Source organism: Serinus canaria, chromosome Z (assembly GCF_022539315.1).
Source record: "Serinus canaria isolate serCan28SL12 chromosome Z, serCan2020, whole genome shotgun sequence".
NCBI lineage: Eukaryota > Metazoa > Chordata > Aves > Passeriformes > Fringillidae > Serinus > Serinus canaria.
Genome location: NC_066343.1, coordinates 8,545,319 through 8,558,368, shown reverse-complemented (window position 1 = coordinate 8,558,368; position 13,050 = coordinate 8,545,319). Strand labels below are relative to the sequence as shown.

The window sequence follows — 13,050 nt, the reverse complement described above, 5'->3', positions numbered from 1 at the left end:
CGAGTACCAGTGCCCACACAGATCGTACAGCCGGGAGCTGGCAACCTGCTCCGCAGTGTCCGTGCCCCGGTCAGGGACACCGGGATGGACACCGGGATAGCGGGCCGTGCCCGCCCCGCCCCGCCCCGCGCACCGTGTAGTGCGGCCCGCGCTCGCCGCCGCTCGCCGCCGCCCCGAAGAACCTGCTCAGCACCGGCTGCCCCGCGGCCCCGCCGCCCCGCCGGCCCCGCGGCATGGCCGGGCCCTGCGCCGCGGCACCGCCTCCCGCCGGATGCGCCCGCTCGGCCCGCCCCGACCCGCCCCGGCACGGCCCCGGCGCGGCACGGAGCGGCCCAGCCCGGCCATGGTGCGCTCGCTCAACTCCATCGTGGCCGTCAGCCAGAACATGGGCATCGGCAAGGACGGGCGGCTGCCCTGGCCGCCGCTCAGGTACCAAGGGCCGCCGCCGCTGCGCCCCCCGCCCGCACTACAGCCCCCAGCGTGCCCCGCGCCGCGCGGCAGCGGGCGGGCGCGGCGGGGCCGCGCGGGGCGCGCTGGGAGCTGTAGCGCTTGAGGGGATGCTCTGGGAGGCGGGAAAGCGGCGGTGTGGCGGGAGCGCGGCTGTAGGGTTGTTTTTCGCGTGGGCTCTCTCTCATGCCGTGGCCGCAGATTATCGCTCATGCGACCACAGCTGTGGGACAAAGGTCCCGTCTCGGCCAGGCACCGGCTCAGCTCTGTCCGACCGCCTATCCCCGGCCTCCGGCAACACACCCATCACGGGGGGATCTTTCGTTGAAATTAAAGAACTTGCAGAAAAAAAAATATATATAAGTTAGAGACCTTACTCTTAAGACACGTTGTAACGCAGTTGGTGCTTCCCCGGCAGGAATGAGTTCAAGTACTTCCAGCGAATGACGAGCACGGCCCGCGTGGCAGGTAACGTGTGGGGCGTGTGGCACCCCCGGCTCGGGCTCAGCCCTTCCCTGCCTCGGCCCTCTTCCCTGCCTGCCCTCACAAGTCCCACCAGTATTCCAGCCCTTTGCAATCGCTCGGCCTAGATGAGGAAAGGACATGAAGCAGATGTTTCAGAGGAGATGCAGATTGCTCCTCTTAGGGAGCAATTTTCAAGTCCTTCTTTCGTCAGAAGAACAGAAAACTTCATCTAAAGTTTACCTAACAAGTCTTTACCCGAAACTCCAGGTTAAAATGGGAAGGTTTTCACAAAGTGCTTAGTTAGCAGAGGTGGTTGGTTATTCGCAGGCTGCATCTGCTTATCTCGCTTGTTTGCTGTGGCTCGGCCTTGGCCATTGGATCCACCCCTCGGACCCTTGTGACAGTAATTCTGCCCAGTTTTCTGCGTGCTGAGCCAAATCTATGCACCAGAAAGTCCAAAGCATAGACCAGAAGTACTGCAGTTGTTTGTCAATATGGTCACTTTTCCATGGTTTTTTAGGGGTTTTTTTTTGTTTTTTTTTTTTTTTTTAATGCTGTAAGAACTCATTGTTAGTCAAAACTCACTTCTGGTCAGCTTGAGCCATTCCCTTGTTTTGATTAGGTGCCCTACTCAATTTTCTGCCTTGAAGCTCTGTTTTGATTAGGAGAGTTACTCCGATTTTCTGATTTGAATATCTGTTCCATAATCCAGAAGGAATGCCTGATCTCATTTTGAAAAAGTTCAGAGTGAAAGACTTTACATGTGTTTAGAAGACCTGATTCAGCCCTTTGCAACCCTGTATGTACTAAAAAAGGCCAGAATACAACTGACAGTTGTAAGTCTTTGTAGATGTCTGCAAGTTGCATCTTACCTGGCAGAAATAAGCTGTGATCAAGAAAAAAGATGTTTGAAATATAATTACAAAGAAACATTTTGCTCTGTCCTACCTGCAGATCTTTTGATAAGCTGTGATCTCAGATGCTAGGCAGGTAGAGTGCTTCATAACCAGACTTCTTAATGGATTATGCTGCAATAAATCTTCACACCAGGGATGTCACCTTTGCGTCTGTTGTGTCTCAGCCTGGAAGCAACATGGAAAGAGTGACCATGTTGGCATTGTGTTTTTTTCTCTAATAACTCCTTTTCCTCATAAAGAAACATTCCTTTCCTTAGCAGATTTGCATATGAGAGGTAATCAGGTTATGAGTGCTTGGGTTTGGTCAGAAACTATATTTATGTGTGAATGTTAGGGTGTGATTGATCACCTGTAGCACTTTGGCTTTAGATTTAATTTGAGTGGTTCTTCTCCTGGAAATTGTTGTGGGTTTATAAATCAGTTCTCATTTGAGAACTGGGGCCTGGGCTTGTGCTTTTGCTGCCTGCTGCAGAGGGGCTTGGAAAGGCAGGGGAGGTCCATCAGTGTCTCTAAACAATTCAACTCAGTTCTCTCCTGCTCAGGTAAACAGAATGCAGTGATAATGGGTAAAAAAACGTGGTTCTCCATCCCTGAGAAGAACCGTCCTTTAAAAGACAGGATTAATATTGTGCTCAGCAGAGAGCTCAAGTAAGTATGATAAATAAGGGCCCTGTAAAACAAATGAAAACCTGCACCTAAAAATGTCTGTAGTGTTACAGCATACAGCAGTTCCAAGTGTAGCATTTTGGATACCTGTTTAGAAAGCATTTCTGCTGTTCTGAGTGTTATGACTACCTTACTCCTAATTTTTAATATTTAAAAATTCATTCACAAGGTAATTGTCATTACTTTGCATCACGAGTCCTGCTTTTCGCTCTACTCACAAACCAATTGACAATTTTCAATAGTGTTTCTGACTCATGTATTTAACTGTATTTCTCTAGTTCCTGCATACACTGGTGGCCCAAAGTTCATTTTTTGAAGTTTGTTTTTATTAGGATTTGTGGATGAACTGTCCTTTTTCAGAACCCACTTCTTGAATGCCTCACCCACATTCACGTAAATATTTTTAAACACAAATGTCTACTTGTAGTGCTTCATTACTTTGGAGGGATGTTGGTGGATTTGCAGGTGATTATGTGAGAATATTGGCTTTTCACCTGGTTTTGTTGAGAAGGAATTATTAATGTTCTGAAATTCAACTCAAAATCTACATTTTATTTCTTGATTATCTGTATTGAATGATCTATGTTTAATTTATAGATTGTGTCTTTATCTTATAGATATGTAAATTTCTCAGTTACACTTCTTCAGAAGCCTGTTGTGAAATTCCAGATTCCTTATTTAGAATGCCTTCTAAATTACAGTTAAGCTATGATCTGTTGAACAACCCTACAGTCAGATGAGACTTCTAACATAAGTTAGCAATAACAGGCACTTCAAAATAATTAACTGACATGCAGCATGTAGTTATTTGTTAATTCAGCAGAGCACATTTTGTGTCTAGAGTGTATTGATGATCATGATGAATTGTCCTTGATTATTTAGTAATAGAGCTTTGCTTTTTCTAGGGAAACCCCGAAAGGAGCGCATTATCTTTCCAAAAGTCTGGATGATGCTCTAGCTCTTTTGGATTCACCAGAGTTAAAAAGTAAAGTAGACATGGTTTGGATCGTGGGAGGCACTTCAGTGTACAAGGTACATTTAGCCTCCTCCTAAATTACTCATTTTCTGTGATGGGATGAGGATGAAGTTCCTATTACTGCTGCTTTAGGGGGTGCTTTCCCCTCACATTACCAGCAAACTGCAGTGATTATAACTGAACAGGTCTCAGAGAGTAGGATCTCAACTATCAAGCTCAAAATACCTGTCTAGAAGCTGAACATTGCTCTTGCCAGTGGGCCAGTGTCACACTGTTGCTGTGCTTTTGAGAGCTTTTCATAAGCACCTAAATTGCTGGATTCTTCAGAAAAAGCCCGTATTATTATGTTTATTTTACTGAGACCATGTTTTTGCGTTTATTTTACTGAGATTGCTGACTGACCCTGCAAAGGGTGTGAAAAGAAAAAAAAAGGAAAAGTGCTCCAGTATGGTTAGCCAGAGTATGACACTTTGTACATGTAAATGGAGAAGAAAATAGGATTTAGAGAGAGCTGACAGGTCATGGTGTCAGCAATAACAGGAGATAACCACACAACAAAAGGTCGCACTCACTCTGCTTTCCCATCCAGCAGTGTTCCTACTGCTCCCACTCCCTGGGTCAAGGATTGTAAAGCAAATTCTATTTAACAGTGAAAGGAACAGTGCTGCTGTCCTGTAGTCATTACAGGCATGCTGGGAGATACACTGCAGTTGTTGTTGGGCACTCGGATGTGAGATGTGTGATGACAGTGCCATAATGCACTGATTATCAGTGCCATAGAGCCTGATTCCCTGGTGGGGAGTCAGGGCTGATACTGTGCCCTGTGTACGGGGTAGGACAATGCATTTTTCTGGTACTTCTTGCCTTTACACTTCGTGCTTTTCATGAGCCTCTGTGTCTGAGGAAATGCATCTTTCACAGTAAAGCAATGAGGTAGTTAGAGATTGCTGAGATTGTAAGCAGATGAGGTGAAATAGCACTGTTGTTCCTCATGGTGAAGTCCACCTTGTGTTCCATGTGCAAATGCATTCAGGCTATAATCAGATGTTATCCTACAGAAGAAGTGTCCTTGGCTCTCTGCCATGACAGTGCCTGTGCCATGCAGAGGGTTTATGGAGAGGGCTTCTCCTCACAGAGGGCAGAGCCAGAGCCAGCTGTGAGCAGCAGTGTTTGCCCCTTCCCTGCCACAGGCTCAGCTGTAAAGAGCTGTTGCTTTTGCTGCTTCTTCAAGAGCATCTGTCTTGGAGGCTTCTGATATTTGGAAGAAAGTAATGCAGTTTTTTAGACCATTACTCACCAATACTCACATTATAAATTGGCAGGTTAGATCGAGAATAAATTGGAAAGTACTGTTTGTATGGATCAGTACAAGGGAATGTGTAAAGTAATAGGAGACCTGGCTACCCTGGACATGGACAAGCATTGTGAGAGATGGGAATGTTCAACGGGGACAAGGGAAGGCTCCAGGGACGTATCAGAGCCCCTTCCACTGTCTGAAGGGGCTCCAGGAGAGCTGGAAGGGAACTGGGGACAAGGCATGGAGAGACAGCACACAGGGAATGGCTCCCACTGCCAGAGGGCAGGGATGGATGGGATCTTGGGAATTACAGATTGTTCCCTGTGAGGGTGGGCAGGCCCTGGCACAGGTGCCCAGAGCGGCTTGGGCTGCCCCTGGATCCCTGGCAGTGCCCAAGGCCAGGCTGCACACTGGGGCTGGGAGCACCTGGGATGGTGGAAGGTGTCCCTGCCCATGGAACAAGATGAGCTTTAAGGTTCTGTCCAACCCAAACCCTTTTCTGGTTCTAAAATTTCGGCTGTTTCCGCCCTTTCGATCATCTGCTCAAGACATTTCAAAGAAAGGTGTAATTATATTAGGGATAAATCTGACCATTTCATACAGATTCCTGCATTCAAACTACCTTTGTGATGTTAACTGAAAGGGTTTTATGGGGACCATACACGTCTGCCAAAACTACAAGTAATATTTTTAGTGCCTGTATTAAAGATGCAGAAAGGATTTTACAGGAGTATTTCCATTATACTGTGTAGAAATGTGTGGGAAATAAAATAGCAATTGGTAATTGAAGTAACTGATTTTATTCAGTAGTTGTAGGTATTTGGTTTTAAAGCACTATTTAGATTTCACTAGTTTGTGTGGCTCAAAGGTTGAGACCTGATTTTGTTCATTAATATAAGTCCGTGCTTGTCTATAGAAAGACCTACCCCATTTTGATTATTCAGGCTGTTACAGGACTCTCTTACAGGAAACCAAGTCTGTTTATGCTTTCTACCATCAAACAGAAAGAATGTTCACATGAGAGTTCCTTGCTGCCCTTTTAGACCAGGGGAAGCACTTGCAGGTAGCAGATTTGCAGGCTCCCAGTGGGATCTGCCTCCAGGCTCTCTGTTATGGTTTTCTGTGTGACCCTGTCATGCTGTGTGCAAGGAGCATGGTGTGTGCAGGGTAATTGTTCTGTGGGTTGCTAACTCCTTGGGGCACAGTGGTTTTCCATCGGGATCACTACAGAGTGGAACCACGGGCAGCCATGTGCTCTGACAGCCTGTCAGGGCTGCTGTGGGTGTCAGAGGAGGAGTGGGAAGATGTGAGGATTCTTGGGACGGCACTGCAGCTGCTGTGCCCAGGTTGTTCTGTGGCTCTGGGCACAGTGAGCTCAGTCTGGTTACATTCCATTGGAGTGGGATTCCAAGGAATAGGAAGCACATGCAGAATGCACAGGATGTGAGGGTGCCTGTCAGAAGCTGCAGCAGCAGCTTTGCCATTGCCAGACAATGCCTCCAGGGCATTATTTCAGACAGGGGCTTATTGTCCTGTGGAGCCTTAGCACCGTATCATCAGTTAATCAGTTTGCCTTGGGGAGCTCCACCGTCATCAGGGCTGTTGTCACCAAGCTCTGGGAACAATCCTGCAAGCCTGTTTCTGTAGATGGTGTGAGCAGGGAGTGTGCCATGACCTTCCAGGCCTTGGCTGGTTTTTGTTTCCCACACCCCTGGTGAGTGCCCTGGGCTGTTCAGGATGTCTGGACACCTGCCATGCTGTGCCTTCTGCTTGGCCCAGACACCCTGCTGGAGCACCGGCCCGACCTGTCCTCATCCAGGGAGCTGGGCCAAGGGGCAGCAGCTGCCCTGCTGTCTGAGTGCACCTTTGGGACAGGGGTGTCCAGTCAGTCTCAGGTACAGGTGGCTGCCGTGCCCTGTCCAGCCTTTAGCAACTGAGGCAAGCCAAGGTACTACAGCAGGTGCTCCAGGATGACGTTTTGGGACAAGATGCTGCCTCCCAAGAGTGGCATGGAGGCAGGGGTTTGCTGCTGTTCCCACCCTTTTCCTCCTCAGACCAAAGCTGTGAACACTTACAAGGACACAGAGCATCCCTCTGTTGGTTCTGGCCATCTCTCCCACTGCCCCTTGGTTCTCAAGGACACAGTTCTCTCCAGGGCGTGGGAGGATTGGCATCAGCTGCTTCAGGCCCTCTGTGAGCTGTGGTGGCCATCCAAGTCCTCGTGTAGGTCACTCTGATGCTGTGCTCACTCACTCTAGGAAAACCTACCTGACCTCTGCAAGAGGGAAATGGGGATCAGTGGGGACAGGGAGAGGCTGGGTGGAGTATTGGTATTGGCAAGTGAGAGCAGGAAAGATTGAAAACAGCTCCATCAGTTCAGTGAGGGTTCAGAAAAACTCATGTGGGTGTCATCTTCCTGAATTTGACTGGACACTGATCCCTCATCAGGTTTATTATCTCCTAATGTAGCCACAGGACAGTAGCAATGCCCCCAGGGAAGCTTTTGGCCTTCTGACAGCACAGACATACGAGGTGAATTTGCTTGGATATTAGTGCAATGCCATCTGGATTCCCTATGCACTGTTCTGGATCTCCTGAGCTCCAGGAGGAGCTAGAATTGCTGGGTTTTGCCTGGATGAGGAAGGAGGAGCCCAGCAGCGGGTAACTGCAGTTGTGAAGCTGTTACACATCATGGCAGGCACTCTGTGATTTTGTGTGAGCACTTCATGTTTGGAGGGCTGTCTGCTGGCTTGTGAGTGCTTCTTGTGTGCTGGGGGCTTGTGGTGCTGGCTCACTCTTTAGTGCTGGCCCTGGAGTCCCTCACTGCTGTTAGAGCTCATCAGCTGTACTGGAGCACAGCTTCTGGCTCTGTTTCATCCCCAAGAAATTTCATTCATGGATATCAAAGCTGCTCCCACGTACACCTCAAGCATGGTGAGTGGGGAGAGTTGGAAGAATCATTAACAGTTGGGCTCAGTGGTCTTGGAAAGTCTCTTCCAACCTTGGAGATTCTACTGTCCTGTGATTTCAAGACCAGGTTTCTGTTCTAAGTTAAAACACTGCTGAGTTAAGACACAGTGCTGAGTGGAGGTATTGTCTCTTGAGAGGTTCAGGTCTTGGCCTTGACTCTGAAAAATAGTGCTCTCTGGACATCCTGGGGTATCAGAGGCCCACAGAAGGGTTAAGACTGCAAAGGGCTTAAAGGCTCATGTCATTCCAAACCTTTTGTCTGGACTGGGACACCTTTCACTAGACCAGCTTACTCTGAGGACACCTTTCACTAGATCAGCTTACTCTGAGGACACCTTTCACTAGACCAGCTTACTCTAAGTCCACTCAGTATAAATTGTATAAATTACTCAGTATTAATTGTATCAGTCTCTTTTAACTACATTTAAACTGTGTGATTTAGAACGGTCAAAAACAACATTGAGGTTTTACTAGGAGCAGGACCTGTAAGTCCATCACATCCTTAAATACTAAATAGGATGTTAAAAAAGCCAAACAAAACCAACAACAACAAAAGCACACACATCTCATACAAATCCACAAAAAACAACAGACCCAGCTGTCAACTTCCTTATGTGTATGGTATGGTTTTATGATGGTGAGTGAGTATATCAGCCTTCCACCAGCTCAGCTCTGTGCCTCCTCTAATTTCTCTTGGGTCCCAAAAAAATGGTGAAACCGATGGAGTGGGCTGGACAGGGCAAGACTGATTGAATATCAGTGAGGACCTACTTTATTCCTTGTGGAAAGGACAGCACTATGACAAAATTCCTTTGCTACCCTGCCATGTCTTCTGCAGTATTTCACTGAGGCAGAGTCCCGGCCTCCCTGAACAGGCTCCTTTGGAGGCTCCACCTGTGGAAATTTTCGTGTTTGATACAGAATTTACTTTGCAGAAGTTTTCTGAAGTTTCCTCGGGAGAACAGGGGGGACTGAGTGTTCCCAAGGGAACAGGAACTGTCCCCATGGGCAGTAATTGGAGTGGCAGGGCTCAGGGTGGTGGGACAGGTCCATGGGGCAGGGTCTGTCCCCGTGATCATAACCAGGTCAGGCAGAGCCTGGGGGTGACCAGGCAGGGCTGTGGCCAGGTCAGGATGGCAGCCAGTGGCTGATTTCAGTGTGTGCTGGAATCCCAAAGCAGGGGAAAGTTGCCCTGAACAGAGCAGAGCAAGTGAAACAGTGTGTTTGTCCTTGGCCCTTGCGTGCTCGCTGCCAGGCACTGGGCACTGCCAGCTGCTGAGGAGCAATATGTGGCCTGAAATCAGCCTGAGCCTGTTGCTCTTCGCCAGGCTCTTTTCTGTTGCTGCTTACTGGTCATGGGCCACCTACACACACAGCCTCCAGAGCCAGTCTGGCAAACTGAGGAAGCGTCTGCACTTCTTCTATGAATGTGGGGACAGTGACACAGCTGGCTGGTTCACTCAGCTAATGAAACCATCTCCCTAGAACAGAGGTCACCATCTGGTCTCCCTGGGATTAAATTTAACTTTTTTTGCACTGCCTCTGGTCGGTACCTCCCTGGTGGTGGTAGAGAGTTCTTGATAAATCTGAATTCCCCACAGGGTTGGATAGGAAGTTGATTTGTTCTTCTACTACAAACCATAAGTGTCTCTGTTTACAGAACACATGTTTTTATTTGTGCAGCAGATTATTATTCTGTCATTTTGCAAGTGTGACTCTTCTTACCTCCCTGTCCCTAAACAAAGAATACTAGTGTTTGTGTACAAACTGGATGGACACCAGTTCAGTGCTGTTCAGTGCTTGTGTGCTGTGACTTAGGTCTTTCATTTCTAACTGTTCTCTAGTAGAGCAGCTTTTCTACAAATTAGCCTCTCAGCAGTGGTTAATTAATTTTATTGGATTCCATTTGTTATTACTTGGTTCCTGTGCTTGTTGAAGTAGTTCCTAATAGCCTGCTGCATGGTGAGTCACCTTCCACAAAAAGCACTGCTCGTTGTCAGTTTAAGCGAAACAGCCACAAGCTTTTCAAAAATGTTTCAAAAAAACACCAGCCCTTAGTGTAGCTTTTCATGGGTTTTTTTAATGCCCACAAGGTCTGGAAGAGTTGCCATTTTTCGATCTCAAAACAAAATGTATATTCCTAACTCCTAAATTTGTAGGTGAAAACCTCACCTAACAAACATTATCTTAGAACATTTTCATGCAAGGACCTTGGAAATGTAAAAGCTTTCAGCACTTGTTATCATTTTGCCACAATCCAGAGATCCAACGTTGAAGTTAAACCAAGGGGTAGATTGATCTGGAATTCAAAAAAAATATGGCACAAATCCCTAGCAGTGATATTAAGCATCAGAACAAAGTACCTTGAGGTGTGGGCATCTCTCACCACTTAAACCTTCCTGTCTCCCAAAGAGTGTGATTCAGAAATTGCTTGTTGCTACTGGGCCTACTGTTCCTTTCTTCTCACAGAGCTATTCAAATTTTGTTCTTAACTTCTGTCAGATTCCCCAGGCTCTGAGAATAGGTATTGCTGCCACTTACCAGGTGGAACTGACACAGGGTGAAATTATCCCTTTAGAAAGTGCTCTTCAGCAGAGTCTAAAAGAGGAGATTCAGAGTGTAATTTTCACGGCTTTGCTAAAAGCCTGTGATACATAAAATTGGGACTGAGTTTGTGTTGTTTCTAAAGGCAGCAATGGAGAAGCCAATTCATCATCGATTGTTTGTGACAAGAATCTTGGAAGAATTTGAAAGTGACACATTTTTTCCAGAAATTGACCATAAAGACTACAAGCTTCTAACAGAGTAAGTACCAAAATGAGTATCAGGCTTATCTTCAGAGTAATCTAATTTGAATGTTTTAAGGGTCATATTAAGGCCATGTTGGTTTGAGTTTGAGGTGAATTTTTTCCCCAGAATCATACTTCACTTACAACCTGGAATGGCACCACACTCTACACAGATTTTCTTGGAACTTGCTGTGTTCTTCACCTTTCCTATGATGTTCACAGTAAAGAATTGTCTGTGTCAGTTTGCTGCAAAAGTAGCTTTTTCGTATTGTTTCCTGGTTTAGAATTACTCATATATTTAGTAAGCTTTGTAACTCTCACTATGTTGTTAGTAAATAGTATTTGGCCTCTGAATGTCTTTTATAAATTGCCAAAGACAAATTAAATGGACTTGGGTGTAGAGGCTTGAGTTTTATGTATTTCTAAGGTTATTTCTTCCCTCTTGAGAAAATTACTTCTTCCTAATAAATGCAGTAGGAAAAGGTGTACAAAAACTTACAGTTTCTGCCATTCACTGTGGTTTCTTCTATATTATCCTTGCCATATTCCAGTTGTGCTTTTATGCCCTCTCCAACAAGATTACGTCCAACAGGCACTGAGGAGCAGCAAAAATTCATACACCTGCCTCAAAACCAGGGAGGACCAGACCTGTTTTCCTCCTGCTGCTCCTGTTTTGGCTCTCAGCTGGTTACAGAGCCGCAGTGGAAGAAAGTATGAGGAGTGAGACTCTCCTCGGGGGGCACAGGAATGGATGAGCACGGCTCTGGGGGAGGATAGGCAGGGAAGAGGGATGCAGGACAGACAAGGTGGGTGGGGAGGATGAGTCATCTTCTCCAACTCCAATATATTGTGAACTACTCTGTGCTCATTTGAGTGTCCTGAGATCTGACCCAACGCTCCCTCTTGGCTGCTCCTAGCTATATGTTGTTTTTGGCCAATGTACTGAAATGAACATTGGTGTTAGAACATGATTTTGTAAAATAACAGGTAATTTCCTCACTGAAGTGGAAACCTGATGATGCTAAACCTTAGCAAATAAATTTAAAATGTATCTCTCCCTCAAAGTCAGTATTACTCATACAAAATCCTTCTTCTTTTGCGGGGAGATGAAAAGATTTTTGAAAGCATCTATTAATAAGAAGTGGTTTAGAAAACCTGGAATATAGAGGAACTCTTTCTATGGTAGCAGTCACCTGTTTAGTAATCTCTTGCAGACTTATAAAAAGCCTTGTCCTTAGCATTTCCTCTAAACCAACTTAGGAGAAGCAAGGCAAGGAAGAAAACAAAGTGTTCCATAATCTCTTGGCTGACATTTTGAATACCATATTGGAAGCTTTAATAAAAAAATGTTGGGTATTTCTTTAAGCCAAAAATAGGGGTGTTGTTTTATGTCAGAGTATGCTTTCTTGGTCTAAAAGATGTGCACATAAATCATGGATAGTAGTTAATATGAGTCCTAAAAATGGCGTACCTCTTCTAAAAGGCAATGTTTTCTTTTATTTTTTTCCAAATAATTTGCTTTTCTAATTGATTGGATAAATCATAAAGGTGAATCATAATGATATTCTTACCTGCCTGTTGGCTTTTGCTTTTTCTTCACCTCTCTCCCTAGGTACCCTGGTGTCCCTGCTGATATCCAAGAAGAGAATGGGATCCAGTACAAATTTGAAGTGTATGAAAAAACTGTTATGGCACAATAAGGGAGACATTTTGTACTTCTGTGTAAGGGCAGGTATTTTAAACCATGAAGTTTTACTGAGTGTAAAGATACATTAAAATTTTGAAGAAAATCATGCCTGATGGTAGAACACCTCTGTAGTGAATGGTTCCAAAAACCATACCCCACACTTTGAAGGTACACCCTGCAGAAGGGGGTCTGAGCAATTCCACAACAAAGGTTGCAGGAGACTTTGCACTGATCTTACAATCCATGGCAGCATCCCTGACAATTCCACAGATAAGGAAAGGCATTAGACTGTGTCAGAGCTTTTCTACTGAAACAAAGGGGTTTAGTATCTCTCTCCTTGTTCAAAACATGCAGCACTGAGAAAGCAGCAATCCTCCCAAGTTTGACTGGGGTGTTGTATACATTTATAACAGCCTTTAAAATGTATTGATCTAGGGGTAAAGGTAAGCAAGCCCAGCAGGGGAAGGGGGATCAGGAAGTGTCATGCAGCAGCTGAAGGGTGCACTGCTCCAGGACCTGTTGTTAGTGGTCAGGGACACATAATCATGGAATGATTGTGTGCAGGTGCTTTTATTAAGAGCTCTTTGGGTGTCAGGGCTACACACCCAAAGCTAACTCTGACATGGGTTCGGACCAAACACATTTTTATACCCTTATCTCTATATAATTACATATTAATTATTAAACTTATATTATTCTAGTGTATACATTGATTTCATCCAAGCATGGATTTTGTAACTTCCATCAAACCCCCCAAACATCGTTTCTCATGATTTTTGTTACGATTAAACTATAATTATATCCAATTAACAAACAGTCATCACATCTAACAATCA

General features: G+C 45.7%; 2 protein-coding genes across 7 annotated transcripts in view; one reads left to right on the top strand and one right to left on the bottom strand.

Moving 5' to 3' along the window:
- MSH3 (mutS homolog 3) overlaps positions 1–2,330 on the bottom strand; it is a 102,006-nt gene extending 99,676 nt beyond the window's left edge. For 2 of the 6 annotated variants that reach the window (XM_050987450.1, XM_050987453.1), the window contains exon 1: positions 825–1,728. In XM_050987450.1, the coding sequence (XP_050843407.1) occupies positions 825–1,052 (228 nt within the window). In that variant the 5' untranslated portion in view covers positions 1,053–1,728. Of the gene's footprint in view, positions 1–133; positions 248–824 lie in introns of those variants that run through there. The other 4 variants (XM_050987452.1, XM_050987451.1, XM_050987455.1 and 1 more) reach the window with 3 other exon arrangements.
- Positions 294–12,320, top strand: DHFR (dihydrofolate reductase). Its single transcript, XM_030236811.2, has 6 exons — positions 294–429; positions 866–915; positions 2,372–2,477; positions 3,401–3,527; positions 10,428–10,543; positions 12,140–12,320. The coding sequence occupies exons 1-6, from the start codon at positions 344–346 to the stop codon at positions 12,225–12,227; spliced, it is 573 nt and encodes a 190-aa protein (XP_030092671.1). The 5' UTR covers positions 294–343; the 3' UTR covers positions 12,228–12,320.
- Positions 12,321–13,050: the final 730 nt, after the last annotated feature.

Coding starts and splice junctions, on each gene's coding strand:
- DHFR (XM_030236811.2), top strand. CDS start 344: ATGGTGCGCTCGCTCAACTCCATCGTGGCCGTCAGCCAGAACATGGGC. Junction 916..2,371: donor GAGCACGGCCCGCGTGGCAG/GTAACGTGTGGG, acceptor TCTCCTGCTCAG/GTAAACAGAATGCAGTGATA. Junction 10,544..12,139: donor GACTACAAGCTTCTAACAGA/GTAAGTACCAAA, acceptor CTCTCTCCCTAG/GTACCCTGGTGTCCCTGCTG.